Source organism: Cuculus canorus, chromosome 24 (genome assembly GCF_017976375.1).
Source record: "Cuculus canorus isolate bCucCan1 chromosome 24, bCucCan1.pri, whole genome shotgun sequence".
Taxonomy (NCBI): Eukaryota; Metazoa; Chordata; class Aves; order Cuculiformes; family Cuculidae; genus Cuculus; species Cuculus canorus.
Genome location: NC_071424.1, coordinates 1,241,476 through 1,258,118, shown reverse-complemented (window position 1 = coordinate 1,258,118; position 16,643 = coordinate 1,241,476). Strand labels below are relative to the sequence as shown.

At 46.3% G+C, this 16,643-nt stretch overlaps 1 protein-coding gene across 6 annotated transcripts in view; it reads right to left on the bottom strand.

The window, feature by feature from the left end:
- Positions 1–100: 100 nt before the first annotated feature.
- SRGAP2 (SLIT-ROBO Rho GTPase activating protein 2) overlaps positions 101–16,643 on the bottom strand; it is a 104,499-nt gene continuing 87,956 nt past the window's right edge. For 5 of the 6 annotated variants that reach the window (XM_054087404.1, XM_054087405.1, XM_054087406.1 and 2 more), the window contains 5 exons: positions 16,124–16,203; positions 11,735–11,915; positions 11,172–11,318; positions 8,771–9,098; positions 101–6,101 (listed from right to left, as the gene is read on the bottom strand). In XM_054087404.1, the coding sequence (XP_053943379.1) occupies positions 5,718–6,101; positions 8,771–9,098; positions 11,172–11,318; positions 11,735–11,915; positions 16,124–16,203 (1,120 nt within the window). In that variant the 3' untranslated portion in view covers positions 101–5,717. The other variant, XM_054087407.1, reaches the window with a different exon arrangement.

Below are 16,643 nucleotides of genomic sequence, written 5' to 3'. Positions count from 1 at the left end.
CCCACCAGGAGCCCAGGCACACGCGCTCGCTCCGGCATTCCCACTCACTCCGTACATCACGCACTGGCACCCGTCGGTCAGGATTTCCACCATACCCAAAACATTTATTTCTCCAAAACTATTGCTACTGACAATGGATACACTTGGTTGCCCCAGTAAGGATTTAACATTTCCAACACATTTAATACTGTACAATACTGTACCAAAAGGGGGGGGGGTTGGGCTGTACCTCCATATTGTACAGTTGTATGTACAAAGTACAACTTTACACAGTTTAATATATACACCGTATATATATTGGTGTAGAAGACACGAAACAATGGAAACGCTTTAGCAAGAACATTCCACCCCACCATTAAACAACTGCTGTTAATAATCCAAATCCCAATGCACCGCTCAAGCCCACCGCTGCAGGACTGAGCTTTCAGACCAAGAGAGGAACCAACCAGACCTCGGAACCGAGCCTTCCTACGTGACAAGAGATCAGGGACATCCCTGCCATCCTTCCAACACGACGGAGATGGTTTCAACAATTGCTCTGTTTGGGCTCCATCGAGCTGGTTTTCCGAAGAACCTGCTGCTCTCAAGTATTGCTCCGGCAGTTTGGCACACTCACAAGACTAATCCTACTGGACTTCAGGTATTCAAAAAGGTGGTGAAGTCCACTTCAGAAGTAAGGTTACTACAGTGCCTTTAACAGGAAGGGTCCACTCACTATTCCATTGCAAACTGCTAAGTATTTACCCTGTATTAGGTTGTTGAATCAAGTATCAGTGCAGTCGGGAGCTGCCTCCCTCTCCACCTTCACCTCTTTTTGGCCCATCATTGAGAAATAACTCTCGTCTCCAACTACGTTACAGGAAGCACAAAAAATAACAAGAAAAACCCCACAAATCTCCTATCTTCCAGGCCTTGAATTGCTGTTTTGGCATCTCTACATCCACCAAAATAGAATCCTAGAAATAAACCTGGAAAATAACTCACCTGTAACTAAAGCCATCCCGGCAGCCGGTTGTGCGTGAGGCAGCGCCGGAGCAGCCCGGCCCCGGCGGCACAGGGCAGTGGGTCAAGTATTCTGTATTTTTTCAAGTACCAGGCTGTCACACACACACACAGAGACAAGCGGAAAGCTGATCCAGAGAGAGGATTATCTTCCGAAGTGAAAGGTAGTGCAAATCCCAAAGTTCAATCCAGAGCGCCAGCAAGTGCTCGGCCTTTTCCCAGACCTGGAGGCTGGCAGCATCCCCTAGGGAATGATGTCCATCTACAAGAGACAACATTGTTCCCTTCTCCAAACACCTTCGGTGCTCCCAGTCCGCTAAAACCCAGCTGGTCTGTCTACAGCTGCATCTGTGGGATGTCAGCCACGACCAGGTAAGCCCACAAAAACGCTTTTTAAACCATGAAAACTAAAAAATATCTCAAAATCAATCAATCCCATTAAACTCGCTTTCTGTTCTGGACAAGTTCATGAGTGATGGGAGTGCCCAAAGGCTTCTGTTTTCCTCTCAGTTATTTCGGTTCTTGAAGCAGTTTTCCTAGCTCGTGGTTCCCAGGCCAGCGACAAATGTAGTTGTGCACATCCCTGTACGGTCGGGGCTTGACCGTGCCGAGCACAGGCTCCTCAAGCCGGCCCACTCCACCAGCTCCGTATGCTGCCACGTGGAGGGATGGGAGCAAAGCTGGTTCCTCTGCTCACCAACGTGCTAGAGAGGAGCCAGACAAACATTCTTGATCGGTGTTCCTCCACTGCTACCCGCTGCCTTACCAGCAAACTCTGCCCTGCTGGGAGCACAGCCTCATTTAAACGCTCCCTCAATACCTATTCCATCACGCGAGAGCATTCCAGTCTGGGAGGTCTATAACGGATCTGAAGTGCTACCTAGCAACATTTACATCTATTGAAGAATGGCCCTCAGATGCTTTATAAACCCCCAAACTTATACAACGTTCAACTGAATTTGAGATTTTGACACAGAGAAGAAGAGCAATAAGGCAGCAAACTCCATCTCCAACAACCTCCTTTGTCTGAATATCGCTAGAGCTCTTCTGAGGGCGCAGGAGAACACCCGAGCGACCGCTTGCTCTGGACCAAGTGCAAGGTGGAGAACTAGAACAGATAGAACTTCTTGCCAAACTCTGAAGTGTTCCAAAGCGGTAAATAAATTTATGAGAACTCGGTTACCTTAACCTACTTCAGTGCAAGAACAATCTTGCTTTAAAAAAAAAGAAAACAAATTAAAATAAAGCAACAAACACTCCCCCAAACCCAACACATGAGGTATTCAGCACAGGAAACCCAAAGACTCTTTTTGAACAGGTATCAAAATACATACATATATAACAACGATTTGTTTTCTGCTGTCACAGTGCACTCTAATTATTTAATCATTTTCATTGCAACAAAATACCCAGTACGGATAAAGTGAGAGTCTGGTCGCGTCTCACTGCTTGGACACGAAGAGCAGATCTACCGTTTATGAACTGCGAGCCTTTGGATTACCTTAGAGAGGCAGAAATTTAGCAATGGTTAAAGCACACTGCTCAGTTCCCAATTAGGGAAATAAAACATAACTGGTTAGAGCTTCAGAAACTATGAAGAACGATCACCTAAAATCGGATTTTATTTTAAAAGTTTCACTTTGGATTATTTCAATCCAACACCTGATGAACAAGAACCCTTTGTTCATACAAAGCACTATCAAACAGACATACGTTATTCCAGTTATCCAACACTTCTTGTCTTTATATTTGACACAAACATTACATAAAAGTCAAGAATTTCCATGGAAGAGCTAATATTTCTTCTGGATATGAAGATATGAAGTAACATGGATACCTCCCCAAGCAAATCACTGCGTCGTACTTGTCCTCTCCACATCGGTGTCTTCCACAAGACACCCACCAGTTTTGCAGGGAGCAGAGCTGGCATTTCCAGTTCCTCCTTCCCACCTCTCCTGCAACAACTGGTCATCAAACACTTGTGGCAAACGTTCTCTCAGCCTTCTGTGTTCACAGAGCGAAGCAGACAAGCTAAAAGTTTCCTTTTTCTGGTTTTAATTCTCCCATCTGTGTGCGTGTGTGAATTTTCCGCTGGCTGGCCAGAGCTGGAGCGCGAGGAAGAGGAAGGATGATCTCCAGCCTGCCGTATTGCTTGCTGTAAGGGTAAGTGTCAATCACAGTGCACACCAGAATTCCAGTTGAGCTGCTCCAGATACAGGTTGTCCCGCTAAGCGTATTCCCCTGGACAGTAGGATTGTCCCAGAGCTGCGGATGTTTGAGATAAGCACAGTAATTCAGATACAGACGGTTGCTGTTACAGTAACCTGATGTCTTTTTGATCTCTGAATTCCCATTCATACTTCAGACCTCGAAGACAGAAAAGAGCATCTCCTCCGAATGTGCTGTGCGTGGCTGGACACTTAGAAGCATGAATGCTAGGCATAAAAATATAAAGAAAATAAGGCATTACAAATGAGTCGGAGTAAATGTAGAGATCCTGCTCTTGACACAGATTGACTTCGGTCTTCACGACCAAAAAGAAAACAAATTCCCTACCTAAAGTAAATGCCAGAAAGTTCTGCCTGAGCAAAAAATTACCAGTTTAATTGTATTTTTCCCCAAAAGAAGAAGAGATTCCTCGGTGGTAGAAGTCCATCAGAACCTGAGAGCAAAGGGCGCTGGTCACACTGCTGGGGATCTCCCCTGCGAGAGGTCCGTTGACAGTCACACACGTACCGCGGTGCTTCCCGAGGGGAACTGGTGCTACAGATCCGCTACGGAGAAATGAGTGACGAGGAGCATTCTCACCGAAACCTTTTCTACATTCCCCAGTTTTCAGATGTTCTTAATTTAGGGCACAGAGAAAGCTGCCGTTTCTAAACACCATCATTAATATGGTTAATTCTTTCTGCAGCGATGGGGGTGTGCATGCGGGGATGGACAGGGATGCAGTAAAGCCCTATTCATTTCTCCAAGTAACATCCGAAATGAACCAGAAAAGTACATTTCAGGAACTGTTCTCAAAAATGTTAAGTTTCGTTTCTTCTTTTTTAATTGCTAAGTGCCAATTAAGAGGACGTTGCAGTCACAAGGAAGCGCAACTGTGAGAAACCCACAAATTTAAAAAGAAACTCAGTTAAATGGGAGAAAAAAAGTCTTTTCTTATCTTGTCCTTGCCTGAATTTAGACGATGATAAAAATAAGATGTGCAGCTTTATTTAAATCCCAGAAGAGTTTGGGAACAAGGTGAACGGAGGGTCAGCCAGAGTCTCCTCTCTTGCAGGACTGCGAGATCTTCTTTGCTGTTGGAAGCGGCGCATGCCTTTCAGTTTTAAATTGGTTTTTATTAAATTTATTTTAAATATTAGGTTGTGGGAAGTTCTCAGTCGAGTACCGAAGAGTTCCTGCAGCCTGCTAGCGGCTGAAGCACTTGCTGCCTACCATATAAATACAAATACTAAGACTTCATTCACACGTCCGCGGAGTCCTAGGGAGGCATGCCAGGCTACCAAGGAACGCGTAGGGAAGCCACTCCAGAAGCTGCATGCTGTCACGGCCCCGTCCCAGCAGCGTTTCCCATCCCGCTCTATGAGAGCGGAGATGCCTAAAGCCGTTCACGGCAGGCACGGCCACCGGCCGAAGCGTTTGCAACCAGGAAGAGGGAGAAGATAGGAAGCTTGAGAACTTTGGATTGAAGTCTTTACAGTGCTTGTAACTGGGATTTTGGTAAGGATCCATCTTGATACGTGGTCAAAACAAGAACGTGTGCGTTAGTAAATGAACTCCCATCACAGGATGCTTAGTTTCCAAAAGTTAACTCGTTTTTACATTCAGCCTCCCGAGACCACACACCACATCAGAGCCTATGGGCTGAAAATTACACTGAAAACCAATAAAGCTGTTTTTAAATAGGGGAGAGCAAAGGGGGAAAACAGCTAGATTGTCCATAAGCAACAACTGGGCTCTCTCTTATGCTCCTAAACCTCAGGAACACGTTTGTTTATATTTGCACAGACACATATTACGTTTAACTCCACAAAATCTAAGAGCGTTCCAGAGTAAACTATTTTTCATGACAAGTGTCGACTAAAGGATGAGGCTGGATGGCCAAGAGTTTTGGCCCTGGGGGGAGGAACACGGGAAGCAAACAAACAAAACCAGAGGATGTGATGGAAGTCGAGACAGACCCTTAACCACCGTGGCACCAGCGGGCAACAGAATAGTCATAATAATGCACAAGAAACAGGCATGTCCAAGCTCCACGTAACCAGTGGCACCAAAACATGCAATAGACTAAAATCTATTCTATTGTTTCCCTGTGATAAATGAAACACAGAATATAGAAGTCACTACACCAGTATTCAAAACATCAGGCCACTAAATATTTCGTTCAGCGGCCAAACACTTGGAACAAGGCATCAACTAGAAACCAAGATCCAACTCATCGCTTTCTCTGTGTGTTCCTGCTCAGCTTCACAGTGACCCGATATCGGATTTCCTAAGCGTGGCATCTGTTCTGCCTTACGCACATCACTGATGCAGGTACCGGGGACGAGGTTGTTACCACTGAGTTTACTCCCAGTAGTAAGCAGCAGTTCCCAACTAACCTTCAGCACAAGTTCAAAACAATTAGTTAAATAGGAATTTTAACGTCTTTAACAGAGTCTCTTCATCTGAAACAACACAGTTATATCCACAGAGCAGCATCAAGTTTATCAGACAGTACACGACTTGTCAGGAGGCTGCTGAGATGCAGAGGAGGCGACGCCGGGGCTTGTGGCGTTTGTTTTGGGGAAAACTGTTGGCTTCGGCCGAGTTGCCGGAGGTTTCACCTGGGTGGCCATTTTAACAGACTTCACTGGCCTGAAGGTGCACGGAATGTCGCCGGCTGTGCTGGCGCTGCGCTGGAAAGCCGGTTCAGTGTCCTTGAGGATCTGAGTGTGCAGAGGGCTGGAAGGCTCAGAGGTGGGGGCCACCACTGGAGACGTTTTCAAAGGCTCCAGAGTGTCGAGAACAACATCTGGTGCGTGCTTCACGCTGCTTTGCCTTTCCAGCTCCCGCAGCTCGTTCAGAGCAGAGTTCATAGTAGCTTCAATATCCTGCAAACACAAAAGAGAAATGGAGTAAATAACAGAACCCAGACATAATTACGGAGATAAAGTCAGCCTTTGAGAGGGACATATTAGTTTTCAGCCTCTAAGCACCAACACTCAAATCAACTGGAGGGTCGAGGACTTTAGGTGTCAAAGTAAAGGCCACGCCAAATGACACAGCGTTATATACTGAAGCCAATAAGCTGTAATATTTTCCATCAATCAGGAGAAATATAATTGCTGGCACTTTCTTGACACTAATCTGGTATTTCGCTGGTCCTGACGCTGCTTGGACTTCAAAAGATGAGTATGATCCCCAAACAAACAAAAAAGCACGTGATTCCAAGTATTAAGCTCCATCCCTGGAGGTGTTCCAGGCCAGGTTGGATGAGGCTTTGAGCAACCTGATCCAGTGGAAGGTGTCCCTGCCCGTGGCAGGGGGTTGGAACTGAGGCTTTAAGGCTCCTTCCAACCCAAACCGTTCTATGATTCTATAATACTTTTACTTTATTTGGTACGTGAGATTCAGGAGAGTAAAAGTTTGACAAAAGGACTGATGACTTTGATGCTGGCTGACAGGCCACACAACCAACGCCGAAATCCTTGTGCGTTCTTACTGCCTCACTGGTTTTCCTGCTGGGCGAGCAGCCTTCCCTTCCCAGAAAGGCATTACGTGGGATTCAACATTTTAATGTTACAGAGAACACAGAAGCGATCAGAAACATATATAGAAATTCAAGTGGGTTCTCCTCCTTACTCTTATACTGCAGTTATTAACAAATAAAGAGAACTTAGGGATAAAGACGTGGCTTTTCGCTCTCCGTCAGAGCAGGACTCCGTGCTGGCTGCAGCCCACGCGGTGGAGCCCACTGGTGCACACGACTCATGGGAGAGCAGAAGAACACTGCCTTTCAGTGACTCACAGTTTGGCTCCAGCCTTTTCGCTTCCTTAGAGAGGTTTTTCAGCGAGTGGGGAAGGTAAATCAGTCAAGGAATGGTGGAGGAAGCCCGAGACAGTAACCTGACACCTCCAAGGCTATCGAAGGCAGTCAGATTGTACGTGTGAAGCCAGGGAAATACGTACAATGCACAATGATTGTCAGATGGTGTTTGAACAGGTACTACAGGGCAAAGAGGAACACTAATTTAACTGAGGGGTTTTTTCTGCTCCCCTTCTCTTTTCTTCCCCCCCCTTCCACCTTTCTTTTCCTCCCCAGACTCTTCTCCAGTGAAAACAATGGAGGTAACATGCTGGCAGGAAGAGGAGACAGAAGAACTTCTGTTAGAGCTTAAATCACTGTCTTTGGTTTTTCAATTACGTCAACTAAAGCTTTGGAAGGACGATGAAATATGAAGACAACAAGGACTGTATATCATAATTCCACTGAACAAATGGGCTAAAGATATTCATAACACACAGCAAACTCCATCCTTCCATCAGAATACATAGTAGATTTTTAGTTGGACCTTACTTATGACTTGATGCTGCTGTGTTGTCAATAGAAACGATGTTTAATTTTCACGTATCTTCCCCTCAGCTCTTCAAAAAAACCCTACAAACTCCTGAGTCAGGCAGAAGTCAGGTCTCCCAGGGCTGGCTTTGTAATCCGAGACCCAAGCATTCCTTGGCTTTAGATAGATCCATCGCATACTGAGAACAGTTGGTACAGGACGCGTACATGTACAGGCACATCTAACAGCTTGGAGTGGGAGAAAGGGGAGATCCTTCATGGAAGAGGGAAATGGGTAACATTTCCCTCATTCACCCCATTAGGAGCTGTTCAAATCTGACTTTCAATTGTTTTCTCTTTGTGAAACCACAGATGCACAGACAGCACCGGCACCAGCAGTCACCACCGACAGCCCCAGACACGGGGACGGGACCCATCGCTGCCTCTGGAGATGCAGAGAACACGCACGGAGCAACCAGTAATAAACCAGTTACCAAAGATGAAGAAAAATCCTATCACCACCCTTCCCTTTAAGCTGCACAGAAGGACCTACAGACGCGGTTTCCTTGTCGTCTGGTGGAGTCAGTCCCAAAAGCTCTTTGCAAAGTTAAGCCCCAGCTGCAGCCTCGTGGGTGCTGCTCTGGCTTCAAGGCACTTGTCTAAATAACCAGCTAATGAAAACGAGCAGTCTTCTCTTCAAAGGTGGTTTCTAATCACCCACCGAGCCCTCTAAGCATACAAAGATGCCACTGTGAGCACTGTACAACTCAGCAGTCGGCTTTTATTTTGACTGCGCCGCTCCCTACGCTCCCACTGTCGAACCACAGGCAAGTTTGCACGACTGACAGGTGAATGCTAAACCGACACCAAATATTTCACTTTTCTCATGTCCTGAAGTTATGACTGCTTAATTTTTTGCTGACAGCTTTGGAATCTGTGTAACTTTCTGAAATGGATGTTTTTATTGTTGAAACGAAATGCTGAATAACGAACAGAACAGTTTTTAAGGAGGAAGGACCTGTCTGTTTATCTTCACTCACGAAAGCAGCCTCAGTGACTCACCAAGCGAGGTGAAAGACGAGACTCACGCTGCGTAGTAAGTTCATATTGCATTGAGAGAAGGGAAGGGTTAGGAGATTAAATCAGACTTCACATTCAAACGTCTCACTGTATCCAACATTAAGTTTCCAAACCCAACCCTTATGGCAAAGCGCTCCTATTTACCTGTGCAATAACTTCAGGGTCCATGGGCCGGTGGTTGTTGAAGCTCTTGGACCTCCCTGCTGTCACAGTTTTCCGGATCTGTGGGCTGTCTATCCTGTTCTTCAGAGACGAGTGTCGGCTGATAGAATTGAGGCTGCCGTGGCCACTGATGGAGCATTTATCTGGAACCTCCTTGGGAAGACTTTGGCTCATAATGGGCTGAGATGAGGGTCTGGAACCGGCTATGGCTCCTGGGGAGGCGGGTTCTGCCATTGAACTACCTAGTCCGTGGCTGTCACTTTGACGGAAGGCTCTTCTGATGCTGCCTGACTCTGGTTTCTTTCTTTGCCTTCAGTCACAAAAGCAAAACAAGTCAATACAAGCAGGTACACATAACGGGCTGTCATTTGAAGATATCCCCCCAAAACAACACAGGACAACGGGAAGAGACATGAGGATACTCAGATTACAAACACACCCAGGATTTCAGGCATCATTGTGAAACAGTAGAATTATAACTCATTCCAGTTGAACACTTCTAACAACAAAACTGAGGTTCTGGCAGCTGTGCACATTCACAGCAAGAACAGAAAACTTGGATGGAGTGTAATTAACTTGGTCAGGAAGAAAAGGATTTATATTTGAACAAAAAAAAAACCCTCTGTGCCATCAAAAGGTTTTGATGATGTGTTTTTATTACATTAGAAGAGCAGAGCTACAATTTTTTTTACTGGAGGACACAGTATAAGTCTACTAAGCTCCTGGCCCAAGGCATCAAGTTGTTATTTTCAGAGATTGGCAAGCGAAGAACCCCACAGTTTGGGGTTAACGAACATTTCCAATATTTGCTGGTGGTAAGAGATGTTTATTTTCCACTGCTTTAGCAGGACCATGAGGCGTTATCTAGGTAGGGCTACAGATATACCAAAAGATGATGTCAAATGGAAGAGCTGGTCCAAACAATTTATTTCTAACCCCAGCACCATGCGGTCTGATAGCACGATTCCGTTCAAATCAATGCAGCAGAATACTTTATGCCATAGGTCTGAAGCTTGGCATCCATTATACAGGGAAGGATCCGTTTCTATATAGCACCAGCCCCACGAATAACTGCAAGAAAGTGTTAACTCCAGTAGGATTTTGGCATCCAAATAATAATTCAGTGGGTGGCACAACTGTCATTGCGAAACCATCTGATTTAATTTTGCTCAAGTCTGTTCACACATAGGTCAGAAGATTCATTCCTAAAGAAAAAACAACAAAATGAGTCTTATGCTACTATTGCTAAATATCAATTTCCCTACTAAAGGGGAAAAAAAAAAACCCGGGAGTGGACATTAGCCAGGCGTCTTACAAACACTACAGACACTACCAAAGCCAGCAGATGGGGAAGCTCCAAGAGAGGTCTGCTCGTTATACAAATCTCTCCGTGACTGGCGGAATGGCAGACCTCAACAGCTCAGACAACAAACACCACGAAAGAAAGACCAGATCCCAAGCCGATGCAGATTAACACAGCTTCACTGATATCCATGGAGCTCTGCTGACTCGTAAACTACAGACCACGCTCCGTGTAGCGCACAAGCAGCTACAAAGCTTTAAAAGGATGCATTTCTAACTAATGCCTTTACAGCCTACATCCGTTAAATTAAGGTTAAAAATATCCACTCCCAACAAATCGCAATTATCATATTAATACCTTCACTGCACAACAGAGAGACGTGGGATTTTTTTAATATGAAGGAAATAATCAGAAAGACGTGGGGGATAAGTCTGCTCTAGAATAATTAAATGACAGATGAAGAAATTTAGTCTGTTTTTTATTACGTGGAGTGTTGGCTAAAGTAATGATTTCTAGTCGAGCAGGTAAAGCCAGAGCAACAGAGCTTGTTTCACTGCGAGCATATGGTTAGTAACCCGAGGTGAGAAGTGCTGGGGGAACGGAAGAACGTTACGGGCAATGCCAGATGGTGGGACTTGAGGAACTTCATTTAGCACAGAATGTGACACTGGTTTCTGAAGAAATTGTCCTCTACCCCATAAAACAAAACGTGTTAAATGTAAACCAGACAAAACAAACGTAACACAGAATGGGAACACACAATTACAAGAAGTCACTCTGCCGCTCCCCACCCTTTCTCTGTGTGCTTAGCTTAGAAAATAGGATGCATTTGGGAAAACGGGAACAGATGGCATCTTAGGGATAGGGAAGTGAAGCCACTGGGGTTTTAAATGAGCACTGGCCACACCAGTGACAGCGAGAGAGAGAGGACAGCAAAGTGTGAGCACGTTAGAAGAGGGGGAAGCAGAGAATGATGGCGGCAGCGCTCATTAGCTAACCTTCTTCAGGGAAGGAAATACAGCACTGGACTCATCACCAAGACCTTTAGAGTTAGGTAAAATAACAAAAGGCTGTTCTTACTTGTTGATGTTTGCGAGGTAAATATCTGCGACGTGACCCCCACTCGGGCAACCGGCGCCAGCTCTAGCGGTCACTTTTTCTTCTGGTGGCTCAGAATTTATTTCTATTTCAGACTTTGGACTGGATCTTTCAGAGGCACCATCCTCACTAGGAAGGAGGAGGGAAGGAAATCACAACCAAAGCAGGACCAACAGCGCTGAATTTCCAATACAGCACTGTCTATGTAAGCACACAGATAGAAAAACCACGCTGTGCTGGCATCTTTCTCTTAGGAATCATTACGTATCTTTCATATGAGAGAGCCTGTTTTCTCTGAGTGACCTGGAGATCCCAGCTCTGCGTCTTTAACAGGCAGCATCAGAACAAATTTTATATCACCTCCGCATATATGGACACCTACACCTCTGGGGCTCTGCTTGTTTCAAGGATTCCCTCCTTGCAGGGAGGGTGGAAGGATGAACTCCCTCTCCCCACCTGGTGTCAACACCTTGACACAAACACTCCGTTCCACACCTGAGTTTTAAGCAAGTCCATCTTGCAGATGGGCTTAAAGTGTAACATACGTGTCTTGAACGACGATATACTGATGAGGAATAAGGCCGTCAATTCCATTGTGGCGTCCCTCCCACCAGTCATCTGAGGCCCGCTGATAGAGTAAGAGAGAAGCTCCTTTTTTAAAGGACAGCTCTCGTGCAGTCCTGCCAATGTAGTCGAACTTCGCTATCGCTTCTATGGGCTCACACTCTAGGAGATAGAAGGGAATAAACAATAATTCACTAAACACTTGGGCTCAGGTAAGTATTCAACAGTTTAAAGCTACCATAAAACAGCTTATGATGAGAGCACAGAGTAGAGCATAACATGTTCCTTCTTGAGGGCTGAAGCAGGAAGAGTCAGAGGGCAACCCCTATAACACAGGGATGTGGCAATTCCAGCATTTACCCGATCCCTACGTGATGAACACATTCATGTTTTCCAAGTCATCGACCCCCTCACAGCAATTCGGTGTATGAAGATGGCAATGGCAATGGCAAAATGAGTCTCATTAAAACAAAGAAAAATTCAAAGCCGAGTAGCAATCAGGTTTGTTCCGGACAGAAATCTGCCTGTGGTGCTCCTTCCTAAAGGTGCCTCAACTCAGCCTCCTGGGCGGGCAGGAGCTGCTGTTAGCACTTAGGGAAGGAAACATCCTCTGATTCTAAGCTGCTGCAGGAATAAAGCGGCTATTCAGAAGGAAATTTCTGCTGCCTTGAGGTTCACCTGACCCAGGAGACAGGACTCTGGCGTGGTGGGAGGCCGCGCTCTTCATCGAACTGTCAGGGACGCTAACCAAAACACCGAGCGCCTCCACCGCGGCAGTTTGGGCGGCGATGGGGAGAGCAAGCTGCTCCTCTGGGCTCCGTACAGCTGGGCTGTGCCGGGCACACGCTTGGAGCTGCACAACGTGCTCCAAATCCAACTGGAAAAGCTCACAGAAGTCCAACCACACCGTGTCTCCAACCAGCCGCTAATCCTGGTCCCTGTGGGACTCTAATATTATATAGAGGGACAATATGGGCATTGAGACACTTGGGAAAACCCCCACAAAATTCACACGGATTATTTTTAAGACTTAGAAAAATCTGCCATTGGTTGACTCTAAATATATACACTAAGCCAGCTCCCAATCCCAGGAAGGCATCAGGGGAATGGAGATGAGCTCAGCCACGTGGCCCCAGAGGACTTCAGCCTCTAATCACTTTAAAGGAGCTTTAGTACAGCCAAGCGATCCATGGAAATTGAGATTTTTCCTGGGGAAAAAGAGTTGCAGTTCCTCCTCCAGTCCTCCAGGACAAGAAAAGAAATGCCCTTCCACCCCGAGACCTCCTCTGCGTCATGGGAGCCAGAAGGGACTGGAAGGCCAAGCACAAGCCACAAGTTTTACAACATAGGAAGGACATGGATCTGTTGGAGCCAGTCCGAAGGAGGCCATAGAGATGATTCGAGGGCTGGAGCATCTCTCATACAGGCTGAGAGAGTTGGGGTTGTTCAGCCTGGAGAGGAGAAGGCTGCGGGGAGACCTTAGAGCAGCTTCCAGTGCTGAAAGGGGCTCCGGGAAAGCTGGGGAGGGGCTCTGGATCAGGGAGGGCAGGGAGAGGACGAGGGGGAATGTTTTTAACCCGAAAGAGGGGAGATTGAGATGAGATGTTAGGCAGAAATATTCCCCTGTGAGGGTGGGGAGGCCCTGGCCCAGGTTGCCCAGAGCAGCAGTTCCCACCAAAGAGCCCCAGCAGCATCAAAAGCACAAAGTGACCGAACGCCGAGGGCAATCGGCAACAGCACCTGCTGGACCGACTCCCCAGCAATTCATTTCTCTACTACTAAACCAGACCACTCAAAGCCCTGTCAAATCATTCTGGGTAGTGATCAGCCTCACACGAATCCCGTTCTCAGCCCTCACAACCAGCAGGATGTTTGCAAGGGTGAGAAAAGCCCGGCCTCTGTTTGCAGCTCGCGGCAGCCGCCTTGCTCCAGACTCCCCAAAGCACACGGGTATCTGGTTTTGGCTCCTTCTTTCCTCTTGCTTGTTTTGCCTCTGGAGCCAGCTTCTTTATAACACTAAAACAACGATAATGCTGTTTTTTGGTGTCTCCCTCCATTTACGAAGGGGATGGGAGTGTGGTTTGTAAATTCCATCTGTTTCATTAAGAAGTGTTTATTGTTCCAGATGAGTGCGGCACTCAGGTTTCTTATGTTTCCAATTTGCTTTTTAGGACTCTGGCTTTCATCCAGAGAAGTGATTTTTAGACTCTAATTTCCAGTAGCTTTTTCCTACCACACTTATGCTCAGAGAAGAAAGTTGTGTGAATAAAGAGCAACAAGGCTAAGCCAAACAACTACCCTGCCAGCCTGGGCAGGAAAGCAGTCCTTTAAAATCTTCCTACTCACACACACAACTTAACAAACATACAACCTGCTTCTCCTTCAGCCTTTGTGACCTCTTACGCCTGTCTCAAACCGTGGTGTCCACTCGTACAGCCAGGCTGCCTGGGAACAGCAGGGATGCTCTGTGTAAGATGACCTGTCCTGCACCCCAAAACCAGTTCCTCAGGATGCCACTCTCCTTCCTGGGATGACACCTTTCCTTTGCAAGGACCAGTGCCAGCCTCACGAAAGACCTAAAGGAGCAATTGCTTGGTCACATCTACAGGCTGAAGGAGCAAGAAAAGCCTCAGAACATCTGCCCTGCTGGATCGTGGAGTTGTACGCTGTGTGTCCAACAAGTACACCCAAGGTGCGATGATGCACAACTCAATTAGGCTCCTTACTCAACCAGACCTTGCTGCTCCCTCGAAGAGATAGAGGCCCAGCTCCCTCCTCTGCTTCAGTGCCAAATGCTCCCTCTCAAATGCTTCCTATGGAATATTCCATGTAGGTTGCAAAACTCCATCCAAAATGCCTCTGAATTTTACCTTGCTCAGGGGCCCCACACAATCTAGTTCCAGAGGCTGCAAAACATTGTCCTTCTCTAATCTCTGGCTGCTCATTTTCTCTTCCTTGTACTTTCTCAGCCACATAAGTGATCTAAAAATCCCATAGGGAAACTAAGCAAGTGCACCCAACGGTGTATCAGCCCGCAGGCTGCAGTCCCCGGCTGTCCAGATGCAGGATGAGTTAGCCTTTCCTTCAACACAGCTATTAAATTGCTCCTTCTTTAGGAACAACACCTAAAAGGAGATGTTTTCATGCATTTATAAGCAACTAACACTGTTCACATAGAACATCCTGTTCAAGACAGCAAACTTGTGCTTCATTCCTGTACGCTTTATGTTTCCCTCCCGACAACCTTGGTGAGGAGGGAGAACTGATTTTCCAGCAGTTTCTAGCAATGCTCAACATTGTTGACTTTGTTTTTGGTGTGTGAACACCACGAAACCAGCAGGAGCCCAGCAATGCCACGGGAAAAGTTTGTTAGGTAACTGCTGGAGCAAAGAGAGAGCAAAAAGCAGCACAGGAGAACATGGCAGGGCCATTGAGTAAGACCGGCTCAAAAAGGATGCCACCTAATTTGAAGGGAATGCTGCCTTCTTCCCAGCTTTATATGCAAGACCGGCACAAGTAAGACTGTCACAGAACTTTCCTAGACAACTGCAAGGGGTCAAACCACAAGAATAAAACCATATTGTGTCCTGTTCTGGTCAAGTCTGCTTTACATGCTGGTCAACATTCTGGAGATCATTGTTTCACATCAGTAACATCATCTTTTTTTCTGCTCTGAATGGTGCCCACATGCAACTACTCCCTCAAGCATCAACAACAGACACTCTAGGACTGTGGTGTCACCTTTTCCTCAGGAAACATAATGGGACTCTCTGCCTCGGCTCTCCTTTTTTCACTGATCAGATGAGAAGGGTAACAAAGTTTGCCAAAAATGACCCAAAAAGCATCAATTAGAGGAGGCCACCAGTACCCTCTACCAGAAAACCCAGCTCCCAGTGGAGGACAAACAGGTTTTTATTTTATTTTGCTTGCCTCTCTAAAGCACCGGGGCCTTCAGGCACTCACAATACCCGTGCCAGAGCTACCGCAAGCAGAGATGCTCAGCACATGCAGAGGGGAGCAGGAACGCACGCCAAAACTTATCCAGCCTTTGGCTCTAAGCTTCCCCCGTGACTCTAAGATCCTTCTAAGGTACAGAAGAGCTCAAGCAATCCTGCAAGCGTTGAGCGTGCCCAGGCCTACTGCTAAGATGAGACAGCCTTGAAAAAAAGGATGCTTTAAAAATAGCGAGGTAACTTCTACAGATCCCTGTTGACCCCACGTCCTTTCATTTTTTGGCACCAAATGCTGTATGGGGTTCTTCAAGTGACTGTTCTGATTTAAACTCCACTTTGAATCTACTTTTGAACTTAAATTACAAAACACTGTCTTCTCTGCACCAGTTAACCATGGAAAGAATAAACTTTGCATACCATCATCACTGGTGTGGTGCTCAGCTGTAACGTCCTGAACGGAGTCTTCTGTTGAGGCTCTCTCTCCGTGAGGACTTTCACTACAACAGAAGGAAAGAGACGGTGCTTTACAGTGGTAGAGATTGAGTTCCTTCATTTACAAAAATCAAAGAGAACTGGGAACATCCATATCGGAAATCAATATCCCAGTTCCACTGTGACAGACACTTCACAGATGCATTTACACATACTGCAGGCAGTGTGAATAAAACTCACTGACTGAGCAAACCGAACATCTTTGTTACCCTTCTTGCATCCTATCAGGAAAGCCCAACCTCAGATCTTAGAACCCGGAGCTCTGGAGATGTTTAGAAGCCAGGAAGCAGTGGCATGTTGGGTCTAGCCTCTCTCTGCCATGCCACAACTCCCTCAGCTCTATCCTCCACTGCTCTAATCAGCTCATTAAATGTCTGATGAGATAGCTGCCACTGCCTGGGGGAAATTCTTTCTCAATTCATAATGAGAAGGGGAAGTTGTGGCT